At 43.6% G+C, this 26,099-nt stretch overlaps 1 protein-coding gene across 8 annotated transcripts in view; it reads right to left on the bottom strand.

Annotated features, from left to right (window-relative positions):
• Nucleotides 1–26,099, bottom strand: part of armc2 (armadillo repeat containing 2) — a 204,365-nt gene that overhangs the window by 83,353 nt on the left and 94,913 nt on the right. For 7 of the 8 annotated variants that reach the window (XM_041188576.1, XM_041188577.1, XM_041188580.1 and 4 more), the window contains exons 8-10: nucleotides 21,641–21,816; nucleotides 19,111–19,213; nucleotides 12,608–12,831 (exon numbers count right to left, since the gene is read on the bottom strand). In XM_041188576.1, coding sequence (XP_041044510.1) covers nucleotides 12,608–12,831; nucleotides 19,111–19,213; nucleotides 21,641–21,816 — 503 coding nt within the window. The remainder of the gene's footprint in view (nucleotides 1–12,607; nucleotides 12,832–19,110; nucleotides 19,214–21,640; nucleotides 21,817–26,099) is intronic. The other variant, XM_041188579.1, reaches the window with a different exon arrangement.

The raw sequence follows: 26,099 nt of genomic DNA on the forward strand, positions 1-26,099 counted from the left end.
CGAGTTGACGCTCAGCCTCCGCGAAGTAGAGGTCAGTGCGCCAGACAACACCACCCTTGTCAGCGGGTTTGATGACAATGTCAGGGTTGGACCTGAGAGAATGGAGTGCAGTAAGTTCAGAGAGAGACGGGTTAGATTGGGTGAGAGGAGCAGAGAAATTGAGACGACTAATGTCGCGCCGACAGTTCTCAATGAAAAGATCAAGAGAAGGTAAGAATCCAGAGGGAGGGGTCCAGGTGGAGGGAGAATATTGGAGATGGGTAAAAGGATCCGTTGAACTGGGAGAGGACTCCTGCCCAAAGAAATGAGCCCGGAGACGAAGACGGTGGAAGAAGAGTTCAGCATCATGCCGAGCCCGAAATTCATTGAGGTGAGGGCGTAAGAGTATGAAACTAAGTCCTTTGCTGAGCACTGAACGTTCAGCATCGGAGAGGGGAAGGTCAGGGGGTATAGTGAATACATGGCTGGGGTTGGGATAGGCAGATGGGGTGGGGACGGAGGGACAGGCAGGGGTGGAGGGTCCTAGATGGGTGTTGGTGTCGATAAGTTGTTGGAGCTTGCGTTCCTTAGCACTTGAGAGAAAGAGAAAAAGTTTCTTGTTGAGGCGTCGGATGAGCCGAAGGATAAAATGAAACTGGGGGCACGCGCAGCTTTGAAAAAGGGTACGGCGGTGCTGCTGGAGGGAGAGGTCGAGTGTGTTCATATGACGGCGCATGGCACTGAGTGTGGATTTCAGAATGTGACGGGAACAGCAGTCCGAGAAACGTTTTATGTCCCGGAGATACCTGTAATCCTGGGTGGGTTTGAAACATGAGGGGTGGAATTTCAGTTGAAATCCACGTGGGGTAAGTGTGAGATGGAGACAGTCACTGAGAAAGGAGATATGGTTGTGAAAGCAGGTTTTAGTAAACACCTTGTCAAACACCAGGAGGGAAATGGAAAGCAAGGAAGGTGAGCAGGGCAAAAGAGAAGAACGGAAATCTTGTCACAGAAAAGAACATAACTTCTTCAAGGAGGTAGGCATTTCTTGAAGAGCAGTGGCAGTCAATTAAACACAGAGATGCCAGACCTGCTGAGTTTTTCCAGGTAATTCTGTTTTTGTTTTTTTGTTTTGGATTTCCAGCATCCGCAGTTTTTTTGTTTTTATGATGCTGGGGACCTTGGAGGAGGCTGAAATGGATCATCCACTCGGCACTTCTGGCTCAAGATTGTCGCAAATGCTTCAGTCTTATCCTTTGCACTGATGTGCTGGGCTCTCCCATCATTGAGGATGGGGATATTTGTGGAGCTTCCTCCTCCAGTGAGTTGTTTAACTGTCCACCACCATTCACGACTGGATGTGGCAGGACTGCAGAGCTTAGATCTGATCCGTTGGTTGCAGGATCGCTTAGCTCTATCACTTGCTGCTTATGCTTTTTGGCATGCAAGTAATCCTGTGTTATAGCTTCATCAGGTTGACACCTCATTTTTAGGTATGTATGGTGCTGCTGCTGGCATGCCCTCCTGCACTCTTCATTGAACCAGGGTTGATCCCCTGGCTTGATGGTAATGGTAGAGTCGGGGATATGCTGGGGCATGAGTACAGATTGTGTTTGAGTACAATTCTGCTGTTTTGGATGACCCACAGCACCTCATGGAAGTCAAGTCTTGAGTTGTTTGAAATCTATCCCATTTATCATGATGGACGATATCCTCAATGTGAAGGCGGGACATTGTCTCCACAATGACTGTGCAGTGGTCACTCCTACCGGTGCTGTCATGGACAGATGCATCTGTGGCAGGCAAGTTAGTGAGGATAAAGTCAAGTATGTTTTTCCCTCTTGTTGGTTCCCTCACAACCTGCCGCAGACCCTGTCTAGCAGCTATGTCATTTAGAACTCGGCAAGCTCGGTCAGTAGTGGTGCTACTGAGCCACTCTTGGTGATGGACGTTGAAGTCCCACACCCAGAGTATATTCTGCACCCTTGCCACCCTCAGTGCTTCCCCCAAGTGGTGTTCAACATGGAGGAGTATTGATTCATCAGCTGAGGGAGGGCAGTACATGGTAATCAGCAGGAGGTTTCCTTGCCCGTGTTTGACCTGATGCCATGAGACTTTATGGGGTCCGGAGTCAATGTTGAGGATTCCCAGGGCAACTCCCTCCCAACTGTATACCACTGTGCTGCCACATCTGCTGAGTCTGTCCTGCCGGTGGGACAGGACATACCCAGGAAGGGTGAGTTGGATTTTGGGACATTATCTGTAACGTACGATTGCGTGAGGATGACTATGTCAGGCTGTTACTTGACTTGTCTGTGAGACGGTTCTCCCAATTTTTGCACTAGCCCCCAGATGTTATTAAGGAGGGCTTTGCTAGATCGATAGGGCTGAGATTGCCATTGTAGTTTCTGGTGCCTAGGTTAATGTCGGATGGTCCATCTGGTTCCATTCCTTATTTGTGACTTTGTAGTGGTTTGTTACAACTGAGTAGCTTGCTAGGCCATTTCAGAGGGCATCTAAGAGTCAACCACGTTGCTGAGGGTCTGGAGTCATGTGTCGGCCAGGCCAGGCCAGGTAAGGAAGACAGATTTCCTTCCCTAAAGGACATTAGTGAACCAGATGGGTATTTACAACAATCGACAATGGTTCCATGGTCATCGTTAGACTTTTAATTCCAGAATTTTACTGAATTCAAATTCCACCATCTGCCGTAGCGGGATTCGAACTCGGGTTCCCAGAGCATTACCCTGGGTCTCTGGATTACTTGTCCAGCGACAATAGTAGGAATGGGCAATAAGTGCTGGCCCAGCCAGTGAAGACCATATCCTGTGAATGAATATTTTTTTAAAAATCATCTCAGTTCCAGGACATCACTGCAGGAGTTCCTCAGGATAGTGTCCTAGTTCCAATCATCTTCAGCTGCTTCGTCCTGAGGTCAGAAGTGGGCATGTTCACTGACGAATGCACAATGTTCAGCACCATTCGCAACTCCTCAGATACTGAAGCAGTCCAAGTCCAAATGCAGCAAGACCTGGACAATATCTAGGTGACAAGTGGTAACATTCACGCCACATATGTGCCAGGCAAAGCCCATCTCCAAGAAGAGAGATTCTAACCATCACCCTTGACATTCAATTGCACTACCATCACTGAATCCCCCACTATCAATATTCTGAAGGTTGCCATTGACCAGAAACTGAACTGGACTTGCCATATAAATACTGTGGCTGCAAGAACAGGTCACAGGCTAGAAATCCTGTGGGAAGTAACTCATCTCCTGACTCCCTGAAGCCTGTCCACCATCTACAAGGCACAAACAAGGAATGTGATGGAATACTCTCCATTTGCCTGGATGAGTCCAGGTCCCATAACACTCAAGAAGGTTGAAACCATCCCAGACAAAGCAGCCCACTTCATTGGCACCCCATTCACAAACATTCACTCCTTCCACCACCATCGCACAGTGGCAGCAGTGTGTACCATTTACAAGATGCACTGCGGGAACTCACTAAAGCTCCTTAGCTAGCACCTTCCAAACCCACAACTGCTACCATGTGGAAGGACAAGGAGAACAGTCACATGGGAACACCATCACCTGGAAGTTCCCCTCCAAGACACTCACCAACCTGACTTGGAAATATATTGCCATTCCTTCACTGTCACTGGGTCAAAATCCTGGAACTCCCTCCGTAACAGCACCACAAAGACTGCAGCGGTTTAAGAAAGCAGCTCACCACCACCTACTCAAGGGCAATTAGCGAAGGGCAATAAATGCTGGCCTAGGCAGCGAAGCCCACATCCCATGAGTTAATAAAAAAAACACAAGTGCCAGGCAATGACCATCTTCAACAAGAGAAAATTTAATCACCATTCACAACAACATTACAAATGCTAAATCAACATCCTGGGGGTCACCATTGACCATAACCTCAACTGCACCAGCCATATAAATACTCTAACTACAAAAGCAGGTCAGATGCTGGGTATTCTGTGGCTGGTGATCTAAGTTACAATTCCCCAAACATGTCCACCCTCTACATGGCACAAGTCAACAGTGTAATGGAATACCCTCCACTTGTCTGGATGAATGAAGCTGCAACATCATCCAAGAAGCTCCAGATCATCCAGGACAAAACAGCCCATTTGTTGGGCACCCCACTCACAACCTGAAAAATTCACTCCCTGCACCATTGGGGCACTGTGGCTGTAGTGTGTACCATCTACAAGATTTTTTTTATTCGTATGGCTGGGAAAGCGATTATAGCTTGGTATCAAGGTTTACAATCCATTCAGCAGATCTACGTTATGCACTGCAGCAAGTTGGCAAAGTTTCCTCGACAGCAACTTCCAAACCTGCGACCAAGAAGGACAAAGGCAGCAAGCACATGGGAACATCACCAATTGCAAGTTCCCCTCCAAGACACACCCCATTCTGGCTTGAAAATCTATCACCATTCCTTCACTGTCACTCTGTCAAAGTCCTGGAACTCCCTGCCCAACAGAGCTGTTGGAGTGCTTTGTGGCAGTCAGCGCCATGATGCCAAGAATCATCTCTTCTATAGATTCAGGAGTTGCAAGCATCCATGTATGCCACCAGCTCTGCACTAATCCCTTCTACAGTGCCACCGTATCCTTCAAGAAAGAAAGAACAGAATGTCAGTAGTTGTATAGCACTGTGTTTGTGTGCTGTGCCTACCATACCTAAATAGCAGGGGGGATTATGTGGAAGCAGTGAGAGTTGGTGTGAGGCTGGCAGCAGTGATAGGTGTGAGGGTGAGGTGGAGTATCTGGGTGTTACGCATGGGTCCTGAGTGTCAGGGAGTGCTGCTGGAAGAGTGATGAGGCTGCTCTGCATTAAGCAGCATGAGAAGTTGGTGGTGTGGTTGGCAGGATTATCTTATGAAGATTCGTTCACTTAGGTTGCACACCCACATGATGTCATTAGACTTCTCAAAGCACTGCTGCCAAGTTCTCGAGCCCATTCTCCGAAGTTGACCTTCCTGGCCACCTGCTCCCATTTTCTCCTGAGGATGGCCCTTGAGGGTCTCCTCAGTCTGACTTTCTTTGTCTGCCCTGGCGTTCAGTTTGCACAAATTTCCACTGCAGCAATGTTTTTGCGTAATTACCTTTAAGAAGCAGTCTGCCTTTAAGAAAGAGCAGACTGCCTATATGAGCTTGACTGTAAAGACACTGCCAGGGCTCTTTCTGTGAGCAGAGCTCACCAGTACCATTGAGAAGGAAATATTACATTGGATGCGCACCAGCTCGTCAAAATTCAGATGAGATGGGTAGATGAATTTTGCATCTTACCCACCTCAAAATGAATTCGCATGGTCAGATCATGAAACATAGCACCCGCGCCCAAAAATTGGAGTAGATTTTTAGCCCTATGTATGCAGATAATTTGCCGGTAATTATAGTAAAATTACTCCTGGTGGCTGTTGGCTCACTATCAGGTTACAGGATTAACTTGAGTAAAACAGAAGGAACACTGATAACACTAGGTGCTTCTTATCTTCTACAAACAAGAACATTAAATATGTGAGTTGCAAGATGGCAAACAGACACAAATCTAATTGCATAGTTGAGTTTTGACTGCTTATAAAGAAAATATCCAGACTCAAATGCCGGGCAAGCTTTATCTTAATATTTTTTGGTCAGACTGGTGACAATTGACAAAAAAAAGTGACTAGAATCATCAGATATATCTCAGCCTCAGGAGAAACCAATTGCCAACAATCCGATTGTCTTTTTAAAACAAAATGTCCCTCGTGCTACATAACGTTCCGTTGCTGAAAGAAAGGCCGACATACTCCTCACATATCATACAGACATACTGGCCTCAGCTAATTTACTAGCTTCTAGGAAGTGTATCAAAAAGGATTTGAATGACATATGGTATTGCCCAGGACTAGCTGGAGAATTCCACTTCCCTTGAACATTTTCAATGTACAGGCTGATTAAAAAGAAAAAGATTTTTAAGAATGGCCCTTGAGAGATCAAAGATATAACAATATGCCATAGGTCTTTTTTTATTCTTTCACAGGGTGTTAGCATTGTTGGCAAGGCCAGCATTTGTTGCCCATCCCTGACTGCCCTTGAGAATGTGGTGAGCCGCATTCCTGAATCACTGCAGTCCATCTGGTGCAGCAGATAAAAGACCTAACTTAAATTACTGTTTGATGTTGCAAGTCAAAAGTGTGTAGAGAGAGAAGCAGATATAACATGTCAGGTCAAAACCTTTCATCAGAATGGACTTGCTTATTCCAAGGCATCCCCTTATACCTATATTGTTTCCTTTCGGTTGAGCCAAGGTCAGTCCAAAGTGATACATCACTCTTGATGAAAGCCTACCAATGTGAACCATTGTGGGGAATTTTTACTTGCTGGTGTGCTGGTAGCAGGGTTGGGGAGGTCTGGTGGGTGGTCCAATCCTGGAATCTGGTTGGCAGAGGGGAGTCTGATCCACGACCCTGGGAGTTTTGGGCTTTTACAGGACGGGGAGCTGTGGTGGGAAGAGGATACACTCCTGCTCCCTCTGGAGCACTAGTAGTGCTGTGAATGCAACTGTCTTCTCCCCGAGGCTGTCCTTGCCTATAGCTGCCAGATTTCCTGAGGTCAGGCAAATCCTACTGGGCACAGTTAAATCTACAAAGTGAATTATATCCAAGGGTAACTTATTTAAAATGCCAACCTGCCTCCAGGATCCAAGATCTGCCTCCTCAGTAAAACCCAGAAGTTGACAATTTGGATTTGGAATCCTGATGCACTCAGCATTCATGCCCATTTAACCTACATCCAATCCCCATTAACTTTTTTTTTCTCCACAGATGGTGCCTGTCCTGTTAAGCGTTTCCAGCATGTTTTGTTTTACTTTCAGATTTGCAACATCTGCATTATTTTGCTTTTATTTAAATGACTACTTTTTAATTTGGCTTAGACCATGGATAATGGGAACATGGGTAATCAAGGTTTACTGTACTCATTTGGCAGTACAAAACTTGAGTATTGCTGAAAAAAGAGACATGTCTAAGATTTTCATCTTGCACTCATCAGGACAATCCACAAGAATACCAATATAAGGGGAAAACAACAATTTATACTGTATGTGAGGAGAGTGCTGATTGGTTAGCAAGTGGCTTTGCCATGGAGAATGCATCAGTGATGGTGACTGACAGTTAACTGCCAAGCATTATTTTAAATTTAAATCAAGCAGCTTGACCCTGATTTGTCAAGGCACTGCCCTGAGGAATGAGTCAGCGAATGGCTGTCATTTATTTTGTTTAGCTGAAACAGGCGTAATGTGTCCACATGTTCTTTCTATCTGCAAAGAACAGGGCTCTGTGTATTAATATATGTAGCTTCCAGTACACGCAAATGCGCCACACTGCGAGCCCAACTGACAATCTTAAATTGGTTACCAGCGTAATTCTTAGCACATTAAGGATTATTACCAAATGTTGTCCAATTGCGGATTCACGCCTAATGTTGAACATTGTGTTTTGAGTTTTGCAAGCACGGACTGGTTGGGTATGGTCTGTGCCCTGCTCGTTGCGAACAATGGTTGGGTACGGTCTGTGCCCTGCTCGTTGCGAACAGTGGCTGGGACAGGCTGTTTGATACGATCTGCCAGTCTTTGGGACGTACAGCTTATATACCTTGCATCACACTGGCACTGAAATTCATATGCCACATTACTCACTTGTGTGATAGGCAGAATGTCCTTTTGGCTTGATGGCAGCGAATACCACTTTTGATGGCAGTGAATACCACTTGTGCTGCTACTGCATAGTAACAGTGCAAAACAGCTAGTTTCACCTGTTGCTCAAATTTCTGAGATACCTTGCCCTTCCAGGGTAATCTGAGAGCACTTTTCAGGGCTGAAAGTAGAGGCCCTATGCCCATTCATGAGTTTGCATAATAAAAAGTGCGAAATTATCTGATCAGGGTAGCCATTATCCCGCAAATGCCTTTGATGTACCCAATTTCAGCATCAAGCTTGCATGGTGAGCAAATGACTTGAGCTCTATTTACAAGGTTGCTGATAAGACCAATTTTATAGCGTGTGGAACTGTAAAAATCCCAACGCATACTATTATTTTCAATCTCATACACACAAGAAAGTACATCAAATGCTAGCCTAACCTCAGGTTATACAAATGATTTGTGCAAGTCTGGAGACCTACAATGCCAGAGACATATTATTTAGAAGAGGACCGCGTAGGTAAATCAAAATTTGTGGTGACATTTATCGGTCAATAAAAGCCCTGTGAACTTATAATTTTCTTTTCCAAAACTGTAACACTGGAGGCTCTCATCATGTTGTTTCCAACAATAAGACTTGCTTAGTCCACGGCATCCCCTCATGCAAACCTTTCTGTTGATCCAAGGTCATTGCAAAGAAATACATTAAGATCAATTAGAATTTCTCTGCCAATGCCCAGATATGGGGAAGGCAAAAACATCAACACCTACAACCACCACCAATTAAAAGCTGCTTCACATTGGTGGTACTATCTCAGTAGTTTAGAAGTTATTGTGTTCACTGTATTAGTTACAAACAAATGCAGAAAAGGTGGTCAGCAGAATTCTAGCAGTGTGTATACAGGCCTCATTTTAATTTTTTAAACTAGCAGATGCACAGCTAGAGCACCATCCACTGGTTGCTTTGGGCAAAACTTATCATCTCTAAGCATCTCAGCAAATCATGAATATATGTACCAATTGCTCTCCACACTCATCAATAATGACATCAACTTGAAAAAAAATATAAAAATTGGCATGTGATATTCATGGATTTTTTTGATAATTTTTCACAGGAAGGAGTTGGAAGAAAAGATTTAACTGGGTTTTTTTTGAAAAAGAGGGTGAAATTGGTTTTGGGCAGTAACATAAAACAAGCAATAACAAATCAGCAACATGTTTCAAACTCCACCCCGATTTTTTAAACAAACTTGGGACTGAGCGGAATTGTTATCTAAACAGAAAAATAAAAAACTGCATGCTGTTCAGAACAAATACATAAGTTATAAAACAAAACAGACATACCTAGAGAAAACAAATAACCAATAATGCCACTCATCACAAGAATGTGCATATTAAAAAATACTTAGTTAACAAAGCTACAACAAAGGCTAGAGCACAAAATAAAATGGTGATGCAGACAACAAATCATCTTGTGTAAACTCATTTTGAGAAAGAAAGATAATTACAAGTCAGCATCAGGCTAATGATTGTCTGCATAAACTTTAGGTGACCTAGTCACCCATAGTCCCACTACTATGTCATTCACAAGAACAGAATTCCTTCCTGAATGACCATCTATATCTGGTTATTCTCTTATGAGGAAGTTTTATTGGGCCATAATTGACCCATTATTAGGTGGAGGACTTAAAAGTTGTAATGTGATCCTGCCAGGGAAAGCAAGGGAATCTATTCAGTTTCGCCGTACTTCCAGACTGGAGCTCTGGAGCAACAACAATATCAGATTGTTCTACTCTAACCCAAAAGCTTGTTCCAGAGACCAGCTTGGCCAGAGCACCTTCAAAGCAGAGAGAGAAATAAATGAACAGAAAGCAAAATAAAGAAAAATAAATTACTTCTCTCATAGCTACAAATGAACAATGGCTGAAGCAATGAACAAATAATTGTGTTCTGTAACTGTCACCATTCCAAAGTCAAGCTCTATGGACTCTTATGCTCAAATTTTGGTTCTGAAATAAACTGTAATCTCATTATTACCTCACTGCAGTTACTGCATTGTAATTAAGGACGGAAAATTTGTAACAAACTCAGTGATGCCGTACAAAGATTTATGTTACAACTATTACATAAGAACAGTCGTATGTCTAGCTTGTTGGGCCTGTTCTCCCAATCAATCCATTAAGAGTATTCCACCAGTAAATTAGATCATGGCTGATCTGTACCTCAACTCCATTCTCGACTGGCTTTAATCCATCTCTTGTGGTATGTTTATCAATCAACCTTAATCTTAAAAATTTCAACTGCCTCAGCAGCTAATCCACAGCCTTTTTGGATACAGGGTTCTAGATTAAACATTAGACTACAATACAGTGGGATGGAGTACAATATATTAATTTGATAATATTTTCCAGATGATATTCACTTTGTTTATAAAGCCACCTGGATTCCTTGGTTAAATTAGTGCCAAACATAATGTTCGCTGCTGTGTATTTTTAACTTGTTTTCAGAAATTTCTAGTATTTTGTTGTTTTAGCAATGTTTATAATTGTTCTGAATATTTATATGTTAGAGGAACAAGATTAAGTAAAAGATCCCAATCTTGCAATGGCTATAGCTCAAAAATGAAACAACTTGCATTTAAATAATGTTTTTAACATAATCAAACGTTCAAAGGCATTTCAAACAACTGTTATCAAACAATATTTGACACCGACCCATGTAACATAGTAAGACAGGGAAGGGTGGGTTTTAAGGAGCATCTTAATGGTGGAAAGAGAAAAATAGAGACATTGCCTGATTAGGAACTAATGTAGTTCAGTTGCCTACGAAGATGGTGGAAGCAATGTGTACCATCTACAAGATTCACTGTAGAAACTCACCAAGGCTCCTTAGGCAGCACCTTCCAAACCCATGACCGCTACCATCTAGAAGAACAAGGGCAGCAGATACATGGGGACACCACCAACTGGAAGTTCCCCTTCAAGCCACTCATCATTCTGACTTGGAAATATATCGTCCTTCCTTCACTGTCGTTGGGTCAAGACCCTGGAACAATCCCTAACAGCACTGTGGACGTACCTACATCACATGGACTGCAGCAGTTCAAGAAGGAAGCTCACCATCACCTTCTCAAGGGCAATTAGGGATGGGCAATAAACACTGGCCTAGCCAGTGACGCCCACATCCCGTAAATGAATTTTAAAAAAGCAGAGGTGATCAATGATTTCAAAAGTAAATTGGATAGGCATTTGAGAGAAATAAACTTGCAGGGCTACAGGGATAGAATGGGAGAATGAGGCTGACTGAATTGCTCTAAAGAGAACCAGCATGGTCTCAAAGGGATGAATAGCCTCCTTCTCTGCCATAATGACTCTATGATGGGATGATTTCCTGGGATGGCAGCATTGTCATATGAGGAGGGATTGGGTGGGTTAGGGCTATATTCACTGGAGTTTGAAGATTGAGAGGGAATATTATTGAAAGGTATAAAATTCTGACACGGCTGGACAGACTGAACGCAAGGATGATGTTTCCTCTGGCCAGGAGGGTCTAGAACAAGGGGTCACAGTCTCAAAATACTGGGTAGGCTATTTAGGACTGAGATTAGGAGAAACTTCTTCACTCAGATGGTGGTGAACCTGTGGAATTCTCTACTACAGAAGGCAGTGGAGGCCAAGTCACTGAATATATTTAAGAAGGAAACAGATAGATTTCTTGACTCTAAAGGTGTCAAGGGGTGTGGGGAGTATGGCATTGAGATAGAGGATCAGCCATGATCATACTGAATGGCCAAACAGGCTCGAAGGGCTAAATGACCTACTCCTGCTCCTATTTTCTATGTTTCTATTAAGAAATTAATTGAGTCACTTGTGAACGCTGCCCATCCAATCTTAAGGTTGGTAGGCAGGCAAAAAGCCCAAGCGACCATCGCATTTTTCAGGGAACCTCATCCACGAGCAGGATGAGGTTTCCTGAAGCTTTTATTAAATAAATAAATAAATTTCCACAAATATAAAAACATGTCCCCACTCATGTGACACAGTCAGATGAGGGGACATGTTTAAATAATTTTAAAAATCATTTCTTTCATTATTGTAATATTCATTCTGCCTCAGGAAGATTGCTATGCTCCTTTGCACACATGCATGAAAGAGCACTGGCCTTGACTCTTCCTCCTCCCCCCGCTCGCACAGGTAGCGCTGAGCGCCATTGGCCGCGTATTACGCAGGGCGGGCCTTAATTGGCCCGCCCGCATAAAATGGCAGCGCGGAGCCGATCACGGGCAGCAATCAGCTCTGCCCCCGCCCCCACCCAGCCCACTTGCCATAGGAAAAATCCTGCCCTATGTTTCTGTGATGGATGAATAGGACTTGGTGTGAGTTAGGATGCAAGCCGCAGGGCTTAGGATGAGCTCATGTTTATGTAGCTTCTATTCCAACTTACTTGCTGCTGCAGATCATTTCTCATCAGATATCTGAATATTTAAGTTTTTTTTTAGTAATCCTTTAACATACTAATGTGCAAACATTTTTGCATTGTATATTATTAGGTTTGACAAGTGAAGGTAAACAAGAATGTAGTGCCACAGGCACAATTGTGAATAAATAAATCTAATAATGAAAATAAATATATTATAGATGCATTACTGTTTAAATAAGGGGAAAGGATAATGGAAAAAAATTGAAGGTAAGATGTAAGATGAAGAAGACTTCATAGATGTTACAAAAAGATCCTGATGATTTTGATAGCTGAGTGGTTTATTCATCAACAGAAAGGCAGTGCATGGGGAGTGCACCATGTGATAAAAACTGTGAGGGATATTCTCCCACCTTTCTATTTTATAAATATTAAATATGACCAGCAGTGACTGTGAAAAATAACAGCATGAATGCATAACAAATTAATTTGTCACAATGTTACTGACCTGGACCAGTAAGTGTCCTGAGCTGCAAAGATATGTATCACTTGTTCTGTTGGCATCATTAATCTCCTTCATTAATTGCACTAAAGTTTCAATTAAACCTTTGTTGAGCAGGTCCTTGAGTAGGATCATGTTTCCAGAAAGGAACTTGATGGTTCCCATACAATATAAAAAAGCATCGATGTTACCAAGTGGATCTGTAAAACTGAAGACCTCCACCATGCAATCTGCAGAGAATACACTCTTTAGTAAGTTTATTAAATTAGTTCAAATGATTAAACAGTTATTTAACCCAACATCTTACTTCTGTTTCCTGTTCACCAATGTCAGAAAAAAAACACAAAATCTTAATTTCATACTTCTTATTTAATGTTCATTTGTATTCTCCAACTTGTGTAATAAATATTGGAAAGTCCTTACATATTTGAAAGAATGTGAAAATAGAATCATTCAAATATTACTTTGTAAATTGCTTTACAGTTTATCACATGGTTTATAGTTGCATCTTTTAATAACTTAGTAGCAATTTCATAGAAACAAATTTAGGAATCCTGCTAATACTTGAAATTAACATTTGTACTTCAGTCTTTGGAGGATATATCCTAGGTACAGCATAATGAGTCTCAGGTCTCTAGAACTATACTTCAACACAAATCTATCTGTGCCACATTGAACAATGTCTGAAAGAGACATGAAATCCTAATTCTTATACTTTTACGCAACATTAATATTCATAACATTTTTGGACACATACCTTATAACCTGTAAGATAAATATAGCAAAGCACTTACAATCATGTACTTTCAATATCTGAGAGACCATGAAAAATAACTGTCACAGCTATATAAAGGTCCCAAACACAACAAAGCAAAGATTGTGAACTCAGTGTGTGGGAATTTGGGAGCAAATCCATACTGCATCACTCTTAAGATTTAACACATTACTGCTTCAATGTGCCCCTTCACCCATTCTGCTCTTGCATATGAGTTGTTTCTGTAACACAAAGAGTCAATGAGTCATTCATGTCACAGAAGGAGGCGTGAGTCCATGTCAGCTACCATGCAGTAAGTCCTCTCCCCCACTTGATCCCCACAGTCCTGCAAGTCTATTACCTTTAAGTGCCCAAGCAATTTCCTTTTGAAATCACTGATCATTTCCACCACCCTCGTGGCAGAGAGTTCCAGGTCATTATCACTTGCTGTGTAAAAAGGTTCCTCTTCACATTCCCCGGCACCTCTTGCCCAAAATCTTAAATCTTCATCCACTAGTCCTTGTACCATAACCAATTGGGAAGAGTTTTTCCTTGTCTACCTTGTTTTCATTCATTCACAGAGTATGGGCTTCGCTGGCTGGTCCAGCATTTATTGTCCATCCCTAGTTGCCCTTGAGAAGGTGGTGGTGAGCTGCTGTTTGAACTGCTGCAGTCCTTGTGGTGTAGGTACACCCACAATGCTGTTAGGAAGAGAGCTCCAGGATTTCAACCCAGCGACTGCGAAGGAACGACGATATATTTCCAACTCAGGACGGTGAGTGATTAGAGGGGAACTTTCAGGTGGTGGTTTTCCCATTTATCGGCTGCCCTTGTCCTTCGATATGGTAGTGGTCATGGGTTTGGAATGTGCTTTTAAGGAGCCTTGGTGAATTCCTGCAGTACATCTTGTAGATGGTACATACTGCTGCCAATGTGCGTCGGTGGTGGAGGCAGTGGATTTTTGTAGATGTGGTGCAAATCAAGTGGGCTGCTTTGTCCTGGACGGTGTCAAGCTTCTTCAGTGTTGTGGGAGCTGCACTCATCCAGGCAAGGAGGGAGCATTCCATCACACTCCTGACCTGTGCCCTGTAGTTGATGGGAGTCAGGAGGTGAGTTACACATTGCAGGGATCCTCGCCTCTGACCTGCTCTTTTAGCCATTGTATTTATATGGCGAGTCCAGTTCAGTTTCTGGTCAATGAGTAACCCCCAGCATGTTGCTAGTGGGGGATTCAGTGATGGTAATGCCATTGAACGTCAAGGGGCGTTGGCTAGATTCACTCTTGTTGGAGATGGTCATTGCCTGGCACTTGTGTGGCGTGAATGTTACTTTCCACTTGTCAGCCCAAGCCTGGATATTGCCCAAGCCTTGCTGCTTTTGGGCATGGAATGTTTTGGTATCTGAGGAGTCGTGAATGGTGCAGTAAACATCCCCAGTTTTGACCTTATGATGGAAGGAAGGCCGTTGAGGCGGTGGCATAGTGGTATTATCACTGAACTAGTACTCCAGATACCCAGGGTAATTCTCTGGGGACCTGGGCTCGAATTGGCAGATGGTGACATTTGAATTCAATGAAAGATCTGAAATTAAAAGTCTAATGATGAGCATGAAACCATTGTTGATAGTCGTAAAAACCCATCTGGCTCACTAGTGTCTTTAGGGAAGGAAATTTGCCATCTTACCTGGTCAGCCATACATGTGACTTCAGACAATAATGTGGTTGACTCTTAAATGCCCTCTGAAATGGCTTAGCAAGCCATTCAGTTCTCAAGGGCAATTAGGGATAGGCAATAAATGCTGGCCCAACCGGTGATGCCTACATCCCATGAATTAATTTAAAAAAAGCTGAAGATGGTTGGACCTAGGACTCTAACCTGAGGAGCTCCTGCAGTGATGTCCTGCAGTTGAGATGACTGACCTCCAACGACCACAACCATCTTTCTTTGTGCTAGGTATGACTCCAACTGGTGGAGAGTTTTCCCGCTGATTCCCATTGACTCCAGTTTTGCGAGGGCTCCTTGATGCCACACTTGATCAAATGCTGCCTTGGTGTCAAGGGCAGTCACTCTCACCTCAGCTCAGGAATTAAGCTCTTTTGTCCATGTCTGAACTAAAGCTGTAATAAGGTCAGGAGCCGAGTGGTCTAGGCGAAACCCAAAACGGGCGTTAATGACAGGTCATTGATAAACAAGTGCCTCATGATAGCACTGTTGATGACCCCTTCCATTACTTTACTGTTGATCGAGAGTCGACTGATGAAGTGGTAATTGGCCAGGTTGGATTTGTTCTGGTTTTTGTGTACAGGACAGACTTGAACAATTTTCCACATAGCCGGGTAGATGCCAGTGTTGTAGCTGCACTGGAACAGCTTGGCTAGGGGCGCGGCTAGTTCTGCAGCACAAGTCTTCAGTACTATTGCCGGAATATTGTTAGGGCCCATAGGCTTTGCAGTATCCAGTGCCTTCAGCCATTTCTTGATATCACGTGGACTGAATAAAATTGGCTGAAGACTGAAATCTGTGATGCTGGGGAGGCTAAGACGTGTCTTCCACTTGTCAGTTCTGGCTAAAGACTGTAATAAATGCTTCAGCCTTATCTTTTGCACTGATTGAGAATGGGTATATCTGTGGAGCCTCCCCTTCCAGTGAGTTGTTTAATTGTCCATCACCATTCAAGACTGGATGTGGCAGGACTGCAACGCTTAGATCTGATCCATTGGTTGTGGAATGGCTTAGCTCTGTCTATCACTTGCCGCTTATGCTGTTTGGTACACATGTAGTCCTGTGTTATAGCTTCACCAGGTTGACACCTCATTTTTAGATATGCCTGATGCTGCTCTGGCATGCCCACCTGCACTTTTCATTGAACCAGGGTTGATCCATGGCTTGATGGTAATGGTAGAGTGGGGAATAGGCCGGGCCGTGAGGTTACAGATTGTGTTTGTGTACAATTCTGCTGTTGCAGATGGCCCACAGCGCCTCATGGATGCCCAGTCTTGAGTTGCTAGATCTGTTCAAAATCAATCCCATTTAGCACAGTGGTAGTGCCACACTACATGATGAAAGGTATCCTCAATGTGAAGGCAGGACTTCGTCTCCACAATGACTGTGCGGTGGTCAATCTTACCGATACTCTCATGGACAAATGCATCTGCATCAGGCCGGTTGGTGAGGAAGAGGTCGAGTATGTTTTTCCCTCTTGTTCATTCTCTCACCACCTGCTACAGACCGGGTCTAGCAGCTATGTCCTTAAGGACTTGGCCAGCTCGGTCAGTACTGATGCTACCAAGCCAATCTTGGTGATGGACATTGAGGTCCCCCGCCCAGAGTACATTCTGCACCCTTGCAACCCTCAGTGCGTCCTCCAAGTGGTGTTCAACATGGAGGAGTAATGCCATTGAATGTCAAGGGGCGATGGTTAGATTCTCTCTTGTTGGAGATGCTCATTGCCTGGCACTTGTGTGGCATGAATGTTACTTGCCACTTGTCAGCTCAAGCCTGGATATTGTCTAGGTCTTTCTGCATTTGGACATGGATGGTTTCAGTATCCGAGGAGAAGCTGAACATTATGCAATCATCAGCAAACATCCCCACTTCTGACCTTATGATGGAAGGAAGGTCATTGATGAAGCAGCTGAAGATGGTTGGGCCTAGTTCACTAACCTGAGGAACTCCTGCAGTGGTGTCTTGGAAATGAGATGGTTGACCTCCAACAACCACAACCATGTTCCTTTGTGCTAGATATGACTCCAACCACTGGACAGTTTTCCCCCGATTCCCATTGACTCCAGTTTTGCTAGGGCTCCTTAATGCCACACTCGGTCAAATGCTGCCTTGATGTCAATGGTAGTCATCCTCACCTCACCTCTGGAGTTCTGCCCTTTTGTTCATGTTTGAAATAAGGCTGTAACTAGGTCAGTAGCTGAATGATCCTGGTGGAACCCAAACTGAGTTTCAGTGAGTAGGTTATTGCTAAGTAAGTGCCGCTTGACAGCACTGTTAATGACCCCTTCCATCACTGTACTGATGATTGAGAGCAGACTGATGGGGCAGTAATTCACTGGGTGGATTTGTTCTGCTTTTTGTGTACAGGATTTACATGGGCAATTTTCTAAATTGCCAGGTAGATTCCAGTGTTGTAGCTGTACAGGAACAGTTTAACAAGAGGTGCAGTAAGTGCTGGAGCACAAGTCTTTGGTACTATTGCTGGAATATTTTCAGGGCCCATAGACTTTGCAGTATCCAGTGCCTTCAGCCATTTCTTGATATCATGTGGCGTGAATCGAATTGGCTGAAGACTGGAATCTATGATGCTGGGGAGGCCAAGATGGATCGGGCACTTCTGGCTGAAGACTGTATCAAATGCTTCCACCTTATCTTTTGCACTGATGTGCTGGGCTCCCCCATCATTGAGAATGGGTGTATCTGTGGAGCTTCCTCCTCCAGTGAGTTGTTTAATTGTCCGCCACCGTTCACCACTGGATATGGCAGAACTGCAGAGCTTAGATCTGATCCATTGGTTTTGGAATCGCTTAGCTCTGTCTATTTCTTGCTGCTTATTCTGTTTGGCATTCAAGTAGTCCTGTGTTATATCTTCACCAGGTGACACTTATTTTAGGATGCCTGGTGCTGCTCCTAGCATGCCCTCCTGCACTCTTTATTGAACCAGGGTTGATCCCTTGGCTTGATGGTAATGGTAGAGTGGGGGATATGCCAGGCCATGAGGTTACAGGTTTTGGTTGAGTGCAATTCTGCTGCTGATGGCCCACAGCACCCCATGAATCCCAGTCTGGAGTTGCTAGATCTGTTTGAAATCCATTCCATTTAGCACGGTGGTAGTGCCACACAACATGATGGAGGGTATCCTCAATGTGAAGAAGGGACTTCACCTCCACATGGACTGTGCCGTGGTCACTCCTACTGATACTGTCATGGACAGATGCATCTGCGGCAGACATCTTGGTGAGGACGAGGTCAAGTATGTTTCTCCTTTTTGTTTCCCCCACCACCTGCTCAGACCCAGTCTAGCAGCTATGACCTTTATGGCTCGGCCAGCTCAGTGAGTAGTGTTGCTACTGAGCCACTCTTTGTGATGGACATTGAAGTTCCCCACCAAGAGTACATTTTGCGCCTCTGCCACCCTCAGTGCTTTCTCCAAGTGGTGTTCAACATGGAGGAGTACTGATTCATCAGCTGAGGAGGGATGGTAATCAGCAGAACGTTTCCTTGCCATGTTTGACCTGGTGCTGAGACTTCATGTGGTCCAGAGTCGATGTTGCAGACTCCCAGGGCAACTCCCTCCCAACTGCATACCACTGTGCTGTCACCTCTGCTGAGTCCATCCTGCCCGTGGAACAGGACATAACCAGGGATGGTGATGGTGGTGTCTGGGACATTACCGTGAGCATGGCTATGTCAGGCTATTGCATGACTAATATGTGAGACAGCTCTCTCAATTTTGGCACAAGCCCCCAGATATTAGTAAGGGGGTCTTTGCAGGGTTGACAGGACTGAGTTTGCCATTGTTGTTTCCAATGCTTAGGTCAATGCCTGGTGGTCCATCTGGTTTCATTCCTTATTGACTTGTTTTTAGCAATTAACAACCCAATTAACATGTGTTTTCACTTTTCAAATTGACTAGTATTATCTAATAGTATATTTATATTATGCAACGTAACAGTATGGCACATTTCCTCATGACAATTCTATTTTTTCATTATTTGGAACTTAAATATTTTTAGAGAAGTTTAACTTACCCAAAATTTTATCATTTTGGAATAGAACATCATTATTCTCACTCCTACTAACTTTGAACATCAATTTACAGATATTAAGGAGATTTTTGCCGCTTACTTTGAGCTAGAAAAGAAATAAATGACAAAAAATTAACTAAATATGAAGGTAAAATTATTCAGTTATGATACTAGAAGAATATTCTTGAATTTAACTACTATAAATCTCTAATAATGACGTCACAATCACAATTACTTTTGTGGGTATCATCGCATATTAAAAGCTTCAGAGCACACTAAAAACTGATATCAATAGTACAAATGCAATAAGTGGCCCAAATAGTCTGGTGGCAGAGTGAATACTGAACCTTCAATTTTGGCTTCTAAATTTAACCCAGATTATTAACTTGAACATTTCTTCAGCAGTTCTTTATAAATTTGGAGAGTCAAAATGTCTAACTAAACATCACAAATATATTCTCCCAGGGGACAGTATTAAACAGTAGTGTGCTGAATTAAAGAAAGAGCCTTTTAAAAATGCTAGTTTCAAAGTTCATCATAAATCTGTTGCATACTTGTTTACTTTACAACCAACAGCATGGCTATCAGTCCTCTCCGTTATTAAAGACTAAATCAGACAGTAACGTCTGAAGACCACACATGTGCAGTTAAACTTGGAAATCATGCCCAAGTTGCCCTGCTTCTCCAGAATCTTCACTATACTTTCAGCTAGAGACTCAGCATTGAATTGCATGGAATAGCATGAAGTTGCTGTACTTACATGATTGAAACCCACTAAACGTGCCAGAAAAGGTAGGCCAGAATATTGACATCGGTATGTGGGGGTGGGCCCGACACGCCGAAGCACAAAATGACATGCGACAACATCAGATGTGCGTCCCGACATCATCACGCATCATTTAGATCTTTTGTTCGGCAGGCTCGCACTGGAGGCAGCTGCGTGCCCGCCGAACTGTCAAAGGCCTATTAAGGCCATTAGGAAAGTAAATAAGATAATTAACAGCGCTGTCCGTCCTACCCTAAGGTTGGTGGGCAGGCGAAGAGCCCAAGTGGCCTTCGTGTTTTTCAGGAAACCTCATTCACGGATGGGATGAGGTTTCCTGAAGGTTTAATAAAGTCAATAAATAAATTTTGCTAAATTGACAAACATATCCCAGCTCATGTGACACTGTCACATGAGGGGACATGTGTAAATCATTTTTCTCTTACTTCATTATTTAAAAATTTCAATATATACTTAATCTCCATGAGGCAGCTCCGTGACCCAGGGAGATTGCTGCGCTCTTACGTGCGCATGCGCAAAAGAGCGCAGGCCCCGACTCTCCTCCTCCCCCCGCCCACACAGGTAGCACTGAGTGCTGCCAGTTGCGCATCACTCTGGGCAGCCTTAGTTGGCCTGCCCACGTAAAATGGCAGTGCGCAGCTGATCGCAGGTGGCAATCAGTTCACACTGGCTCCCGCCCAGCCCACCCGACATAGGTTAAGTTTCTAGCCTTAGGGTTTGTCCAATCCAGTGCTAGCAAATTTTTAACAGTGTGATCAGTCTTAATTGCTGCCAAACAACCTCTGTGGATTGAAAATTAAATTTCAAGTCTTATCTGGAGTCTCACTCTTTTACCTTTTAATTATAGCTGGAAATTAAAAATAAATAACCAATGCAAGTCATTTTTAAAAAATCTTTCTCTCTCAATCAAATCTTCCTTTCCCTTTCTATAAAAAGCTTTCTGTACATGTTTTGGCATTGAATTAAATATTCTAAATTACACTGCCAAGTTCATACTGTGTGTGCCAGATTTACGAGAATGGGATGAGGAACTTCAGCTACATGGATGGATTGGAGAAGCTGGGGCTGTTCTCCTTAGAAAAGAGATTAAGAGGAGGTTTGATAGAGATTTTCAAATGCATGAGGGGTCTGGACAGAGTGGTTAGAGAGAAACTGTTGAAAGTAGGGCCAATAATCTGATTTAAAGGGATTGGCAAAAGAAGCAATGGTGATTTGAGGAAAAACCTTTTTATGCAGTGCATGGTTAGGATCTGGAATGCCCTGCCTGAGGGTGTGGTAGAGGCAGATTCAATTGAAGCCTTCAAAACAGAATTGGGTAATCATCTAAAGCACAAATATTTTCAGGGCTCTGGAGACCTTGTGGGGAAGTGGGCCAAGGTGACATGCTCTTCCACAGAGCTGGAATGGACACGATGGGCCAAATGGCCTCCTCTTGTGCTGTAACCACTCTTTGTTTAATGATTTTTCCTTCTGATCAGTTAAAGACTTGAACAATTGCTTGTTTTGTTCATATAATTTCCAAATATCCTATTGAGGATGCAGCACTAAAATGGTTTTCTAATTGCACAGATTCAAATGCGAAACCCCATAGAAAGTCTGTGGGTAAGTCTAATGAATGGTTGACACAGCCGACCTCAAATTCTGGGGTTATTAATTTTGGTTAGAAATGGACACCCACTTCAACTGCTAAACCCTAAAAGCCAATGATTAGAAATAGGGCTCCAGAATTCTACAAAGGATCAAACTTACCGCTAGTATGAGTTTAGCCAGCTGAATGGAGAGCTGATCTGAGCCAACATCCACCAGCTTATACAGTGTTTTCAGAAGAATAGCTCTCCTTTTACACATTTTTCCCAGCATGTTCCCCTCCTGCAATGTACGATGGAGACTGGAACATGTTTTACAGAGATGTTCCACATCATTGCCTAATCAGAATAAAATAACAACTTTATTTTACATTCATGTTCTGCAATTAGGAATAATTGGTTCCTCATTGAATCCTCTTTATTTTGGTCTCAATTTCTGCAATTACTTAATTTCTGGGACCAATCTTTATTTTGTGATAAAGCAATGCTTCTAAGCTCTAACAGCATGAACTGTAAGAGACAATGTTAAACCAGCAGAATGCTAGAGAATAAGTTGAAAATGCCAGCTATTTGCCCTTTCTAATATATTCCCTGCTTCCAATATAAAATAGTGACATTAATGAGGCTAATTAATTTAACTTTTTGAAAAAAATGCCATTTTAAAATAAGGCGTGAACAAAAGGTTGGCCAAAGGTGAGATTTAACAGAGGTCTTAAAGGAAGAGGGGGAGGTAGACAGGCAGAAGAGTTCATGAAGGCAATGATGTGGCAAAGTTTGGAGAGAGGGGAAGGTTACATAAGAGGCCTGAGCCAGAGAAAGTGAGAGATGGCGGGGGAGGGAAGTTTGTAAGAGGAGCAATGTCATGGAATTTCAAAATATTAAATCTGGTACATTGGGGCACTGGGGGCCAATGCAGTTTAGTGAAAACAAAGGTGATGGCTGAGCAGGGCTTGGTATAAAATAGGATATGGACAACAGAGACTGTTATGAAGGTGAGAGTCAGCAGTCTTTGTGATGGAGAGGATATGAAGTAGAAACCTCAGGTAGTGGCCATATGATGCTATGGTTGTGACCAGTCAGGTTCAGTCTTAAACAATGATCAAGGAAAGGCCAAGCAGATGACAGGTTTTAAAATCTAAATTTTAGTTTAGTCTTTGTTTCTGCTTTCAAAGCTCAAAAGGTTTAGTTCTAATATCATGAATATATAAATAACTGTTTCAAAATCTGTTAGTGAATCTAAACATACAAATTTATTGCTCTCCTTAATTGCCTTCTTAACAGAACCTCCTTGTGCATTAGCTGACTAGTTATGGATGCTAAACCATTTGACAGCTGCAAAATGAACTTTATTGTTGTGGTTTGCTAACCGGAAAGGCTGCTGAAATCCTATAAGACAAACTCATGAAGCAGTAAACTGAAACAATTAACAGAACTATTCATTGCTGTTCAACAAAAAAAAGTGAACACTCTTGTTTTTGAAAGCAGAACACATCCCTCCAAAGCGACTATTCCTGGATCATTATAAACACCTGTATCAAAACAATATCAACATGGACAATTAAATCTATTGGGCAAGAAATTCAATTGTCCCAATTTTTGGGTGCAGAGGATGCAGTTCACGACATGCCCACACTGGGTCAGATGGAAGTGGGTAAGTGGAATTATTTCAAGAATCTGAGCCTCCTGCATTTGTCTTTTCTTCACAATGTTGCCATTGTGGTTTGCACACAGCAGGTGGTGCCAGCAATGTTGGGCAGAATTTAATGCCCTCCTAGGAAGCAGAGGCCATTTAATTAGCAGGAGACTGCAGGATGAGGACCCCAGACTTAATAGGGTAGAGGCAGGAAGGCTCCTGGGCAACCTTCCTGCTCAGATGCTAATTGAAGCCTTTAAATGGGAAATTAATACCCATTTAAGGGCCTCATCCCACTGCTACTGGTATTCAAACAGCAGCAGTGGAGGAGTCACCATATGGGAAGCCCAAAAAGGAAACCCTGTTGTTTGCTTGTGGGCTTTTAAGGTGGTGGTGTGGGGCAATCACTTATTCAAAGGTCCTCTAACAGCCAATGCCGTCCTTTCTTCTAAACCCCCTTTCCCCCACTCACCAGTGACTCTCTCCCTGTGATTCTCATTCCATCATCACTCATCTGTGGCTTGGGTCCTTTGCCAATCTTAGGCCTCTGGTGGGTGCATTGCCAGCAGCTGTCACCACAACAGCCCTTGATTGGCCAGCAGCTGACCAGGGTGGGGTGAGGGGGACTTCCACCCACGGGGTCCTAAATCCTGGGGAAGGCCCACCACTGGCCAGTTAAGTGCCTACTGGACATTTAATACGCCAGGCCATCCCCAACAGAGGAAAATCTTGAAAAATGATGATCCAAATTGACCGATGTGGTGCTGGAAATATTAGTGGTACAGGTGGGCAGCAGGAAAGATGGCATGGTCTCATGGGGCCCAGGAGATCCTCATGGAGCAGCCTCAAAAGGGAGTGGCAGTAGGTGATCAGGAAGGTCAACTCCGGGAGTTTGGACACGAGGACCTGGCAGCAGTGCCAGAAGAGATCTGATGACCTTACGTAGGGCTCCTCAGTGATTGAATCTTCACATGACATGTTATACACACCACCTTTCATCCTGCTCAATGCACCACACCCCCATTGCTCACCCAACAGCACACCCTGGCACTCAGGATGGTGTTCCCTCTAAGCTGGGCAGACGCACAAACATGGAGCATGGAACGTACTGCACTGGGAACAAATGGGCCGCACACACCCAACATTCTCTTAAAGATGTGCACAAGCGCAGCAATCTTAAAAGGACCGTGCAATACAACAACCAGTCCGCAGACAGCAAAGAGAAATGTGAGGGGACATTGGTTTGTTTTCTGTATATCTAAGTCTCTGTTTTCATTTTACCAATGTACCACTTTCCAGTTCCCTGATATGAGCCAATATTATTGTACTGCTGTTACAGGGAATGTTACAGGCCAGGCAGTCAAACCTCGATGGTGGGGAAATTACTAGAAAAAGTTCTGAGGGACAGAATATATCTGCACTTGGAGAGACAGATTAATCAGGGATAGTCAACATGGATTTGTTAAGGGAAGGCCATGTTTGAGGTGGTAGCCAGGAGTGTTGATGAGGGTAATGCATTTGATATGGTCTGCATGGACTTTAGCAAGGCCTTTGATAAGGTCCCTCATGGCAAACTGGTCAAGAAATTAGGAGCTCATGGGATCCAAGACAAGGTGGCACATTGGATGCAGGAAGCAGAGGGTGATGGTAGAGGGATGTTTCTATGACTGCAAATCTGTTTCCAGTGGGATTCCACAGGGCTTGGTGCTGGGGCCTTGCTGTTTGTGGTAGACATAAATGATTTGCACTTAAATGTAGGGGGTATGATCAAGAAGTTCACGGATGACATGAAAATTAGTAGAGTGGTAAATGGTGAGGAGGATAGCCATTAGCTGCAGGAGAATATCAATGGACTGGTCAGGGGGGCAGAGGAGTGGCAAATGGAATTTAGCATGGAAAGGTGAGAGGTAATGCACTTGGGGAGGGCCAACAAGGCAAGGGATTACACTATGAATGGTGGAACCCTGGAAAGCTTGGAAGATCGGAGGAACCTTGGTGTGCATGTCCACAGATACCTGAAGGTAGCAGGGAAGGTAGATAAGGTGGTTAAGAAGGCATATGGGATACTTGCCTTTATTAACCGAGGCGTAGAGTACAAGAGCAGGGAGGTTATGCTGGAACTATATAAAACGCTGGTTCGGCCACAACTGGAGTACTGCGTGCAGTTCTGGTCACCACATCATAGGAAGGATGTCATTGCACTAGAGAGGGTGCAGAGGATGCTGCCTGGGACTAGAGGGTCTGAGCTATGAGGAAAGATTGGATAGGCTGGGGTTGTTTTCCTTGGAGCAGCGAAGGCTGAGAGGGGACCTGATAGAGGTGCATAAGATATGAGGGGCATAGATAGGTTGGATAGGAAGGCACTTTTTCCATTGGTTTGGGGGTCAATAACCAGGAGGCATAGATTTAAGGTAAGAGATAGGAGGCTAAGAGGGGAGTTGAGGCAAAACGTTTTCATCCAAAGGGTGGTGGGAGTCTGGAGCTCACTGCCTGAAAGGGTGGTTGAGTCTGAAACTCTCGTAACATTTAAGAAGTAATTAGATATTCACTTGTGTTGCCATAGCCTCCAGGGCTATGGGCCAAGCGCTGGAAAATGGGTTTAGTGTAGTCAGAGATAAAAACAAAAAACTGTGGATGCTGGAAATCCAAAACAAGAACAGAATTACCTGGGAAAACTCAGCAGGTCTGACAGCATCGGTGGAGAAGAAAAGAGTTGACGTTTTGAGTCCTCATGACCCTTCAACAGAACTGAGTGAACATTAGGAGAGGGGTGAAATATAAGCTGGCTTAAGGTGGCGGGGGGTGGTGGTGGTGGTTGTAGGGACAAGCAAGCAGTGATAGGAACAGATAATCAAAAGATGTCACAGAAAAAGAGGTGTTAAAGGTAGTGATATTATCTAAACGAATGTGCTAATTAAGAATGGATGGCAGGGCACTCAAGGTACAGCTCTAGTGGGGGTGGGGTGGAAAGACTAGCAGGGCATAAAAG

Source organism: Carcharodon carcharias, chromosome 5 (assembly GCF_017639515.1).
Source record: "Carcharodon carcharias isolate sCarCar2 chromosome 5, sCarCar2.pri, whole genome shotgun sequence".
NCBI classification, from domain to species: Eukaryota; Metazoa; Chordata; class Chondrichthyes; order Lamniformes; family Lamnidae; genus Carcharodon; species Carcharodon carcharias.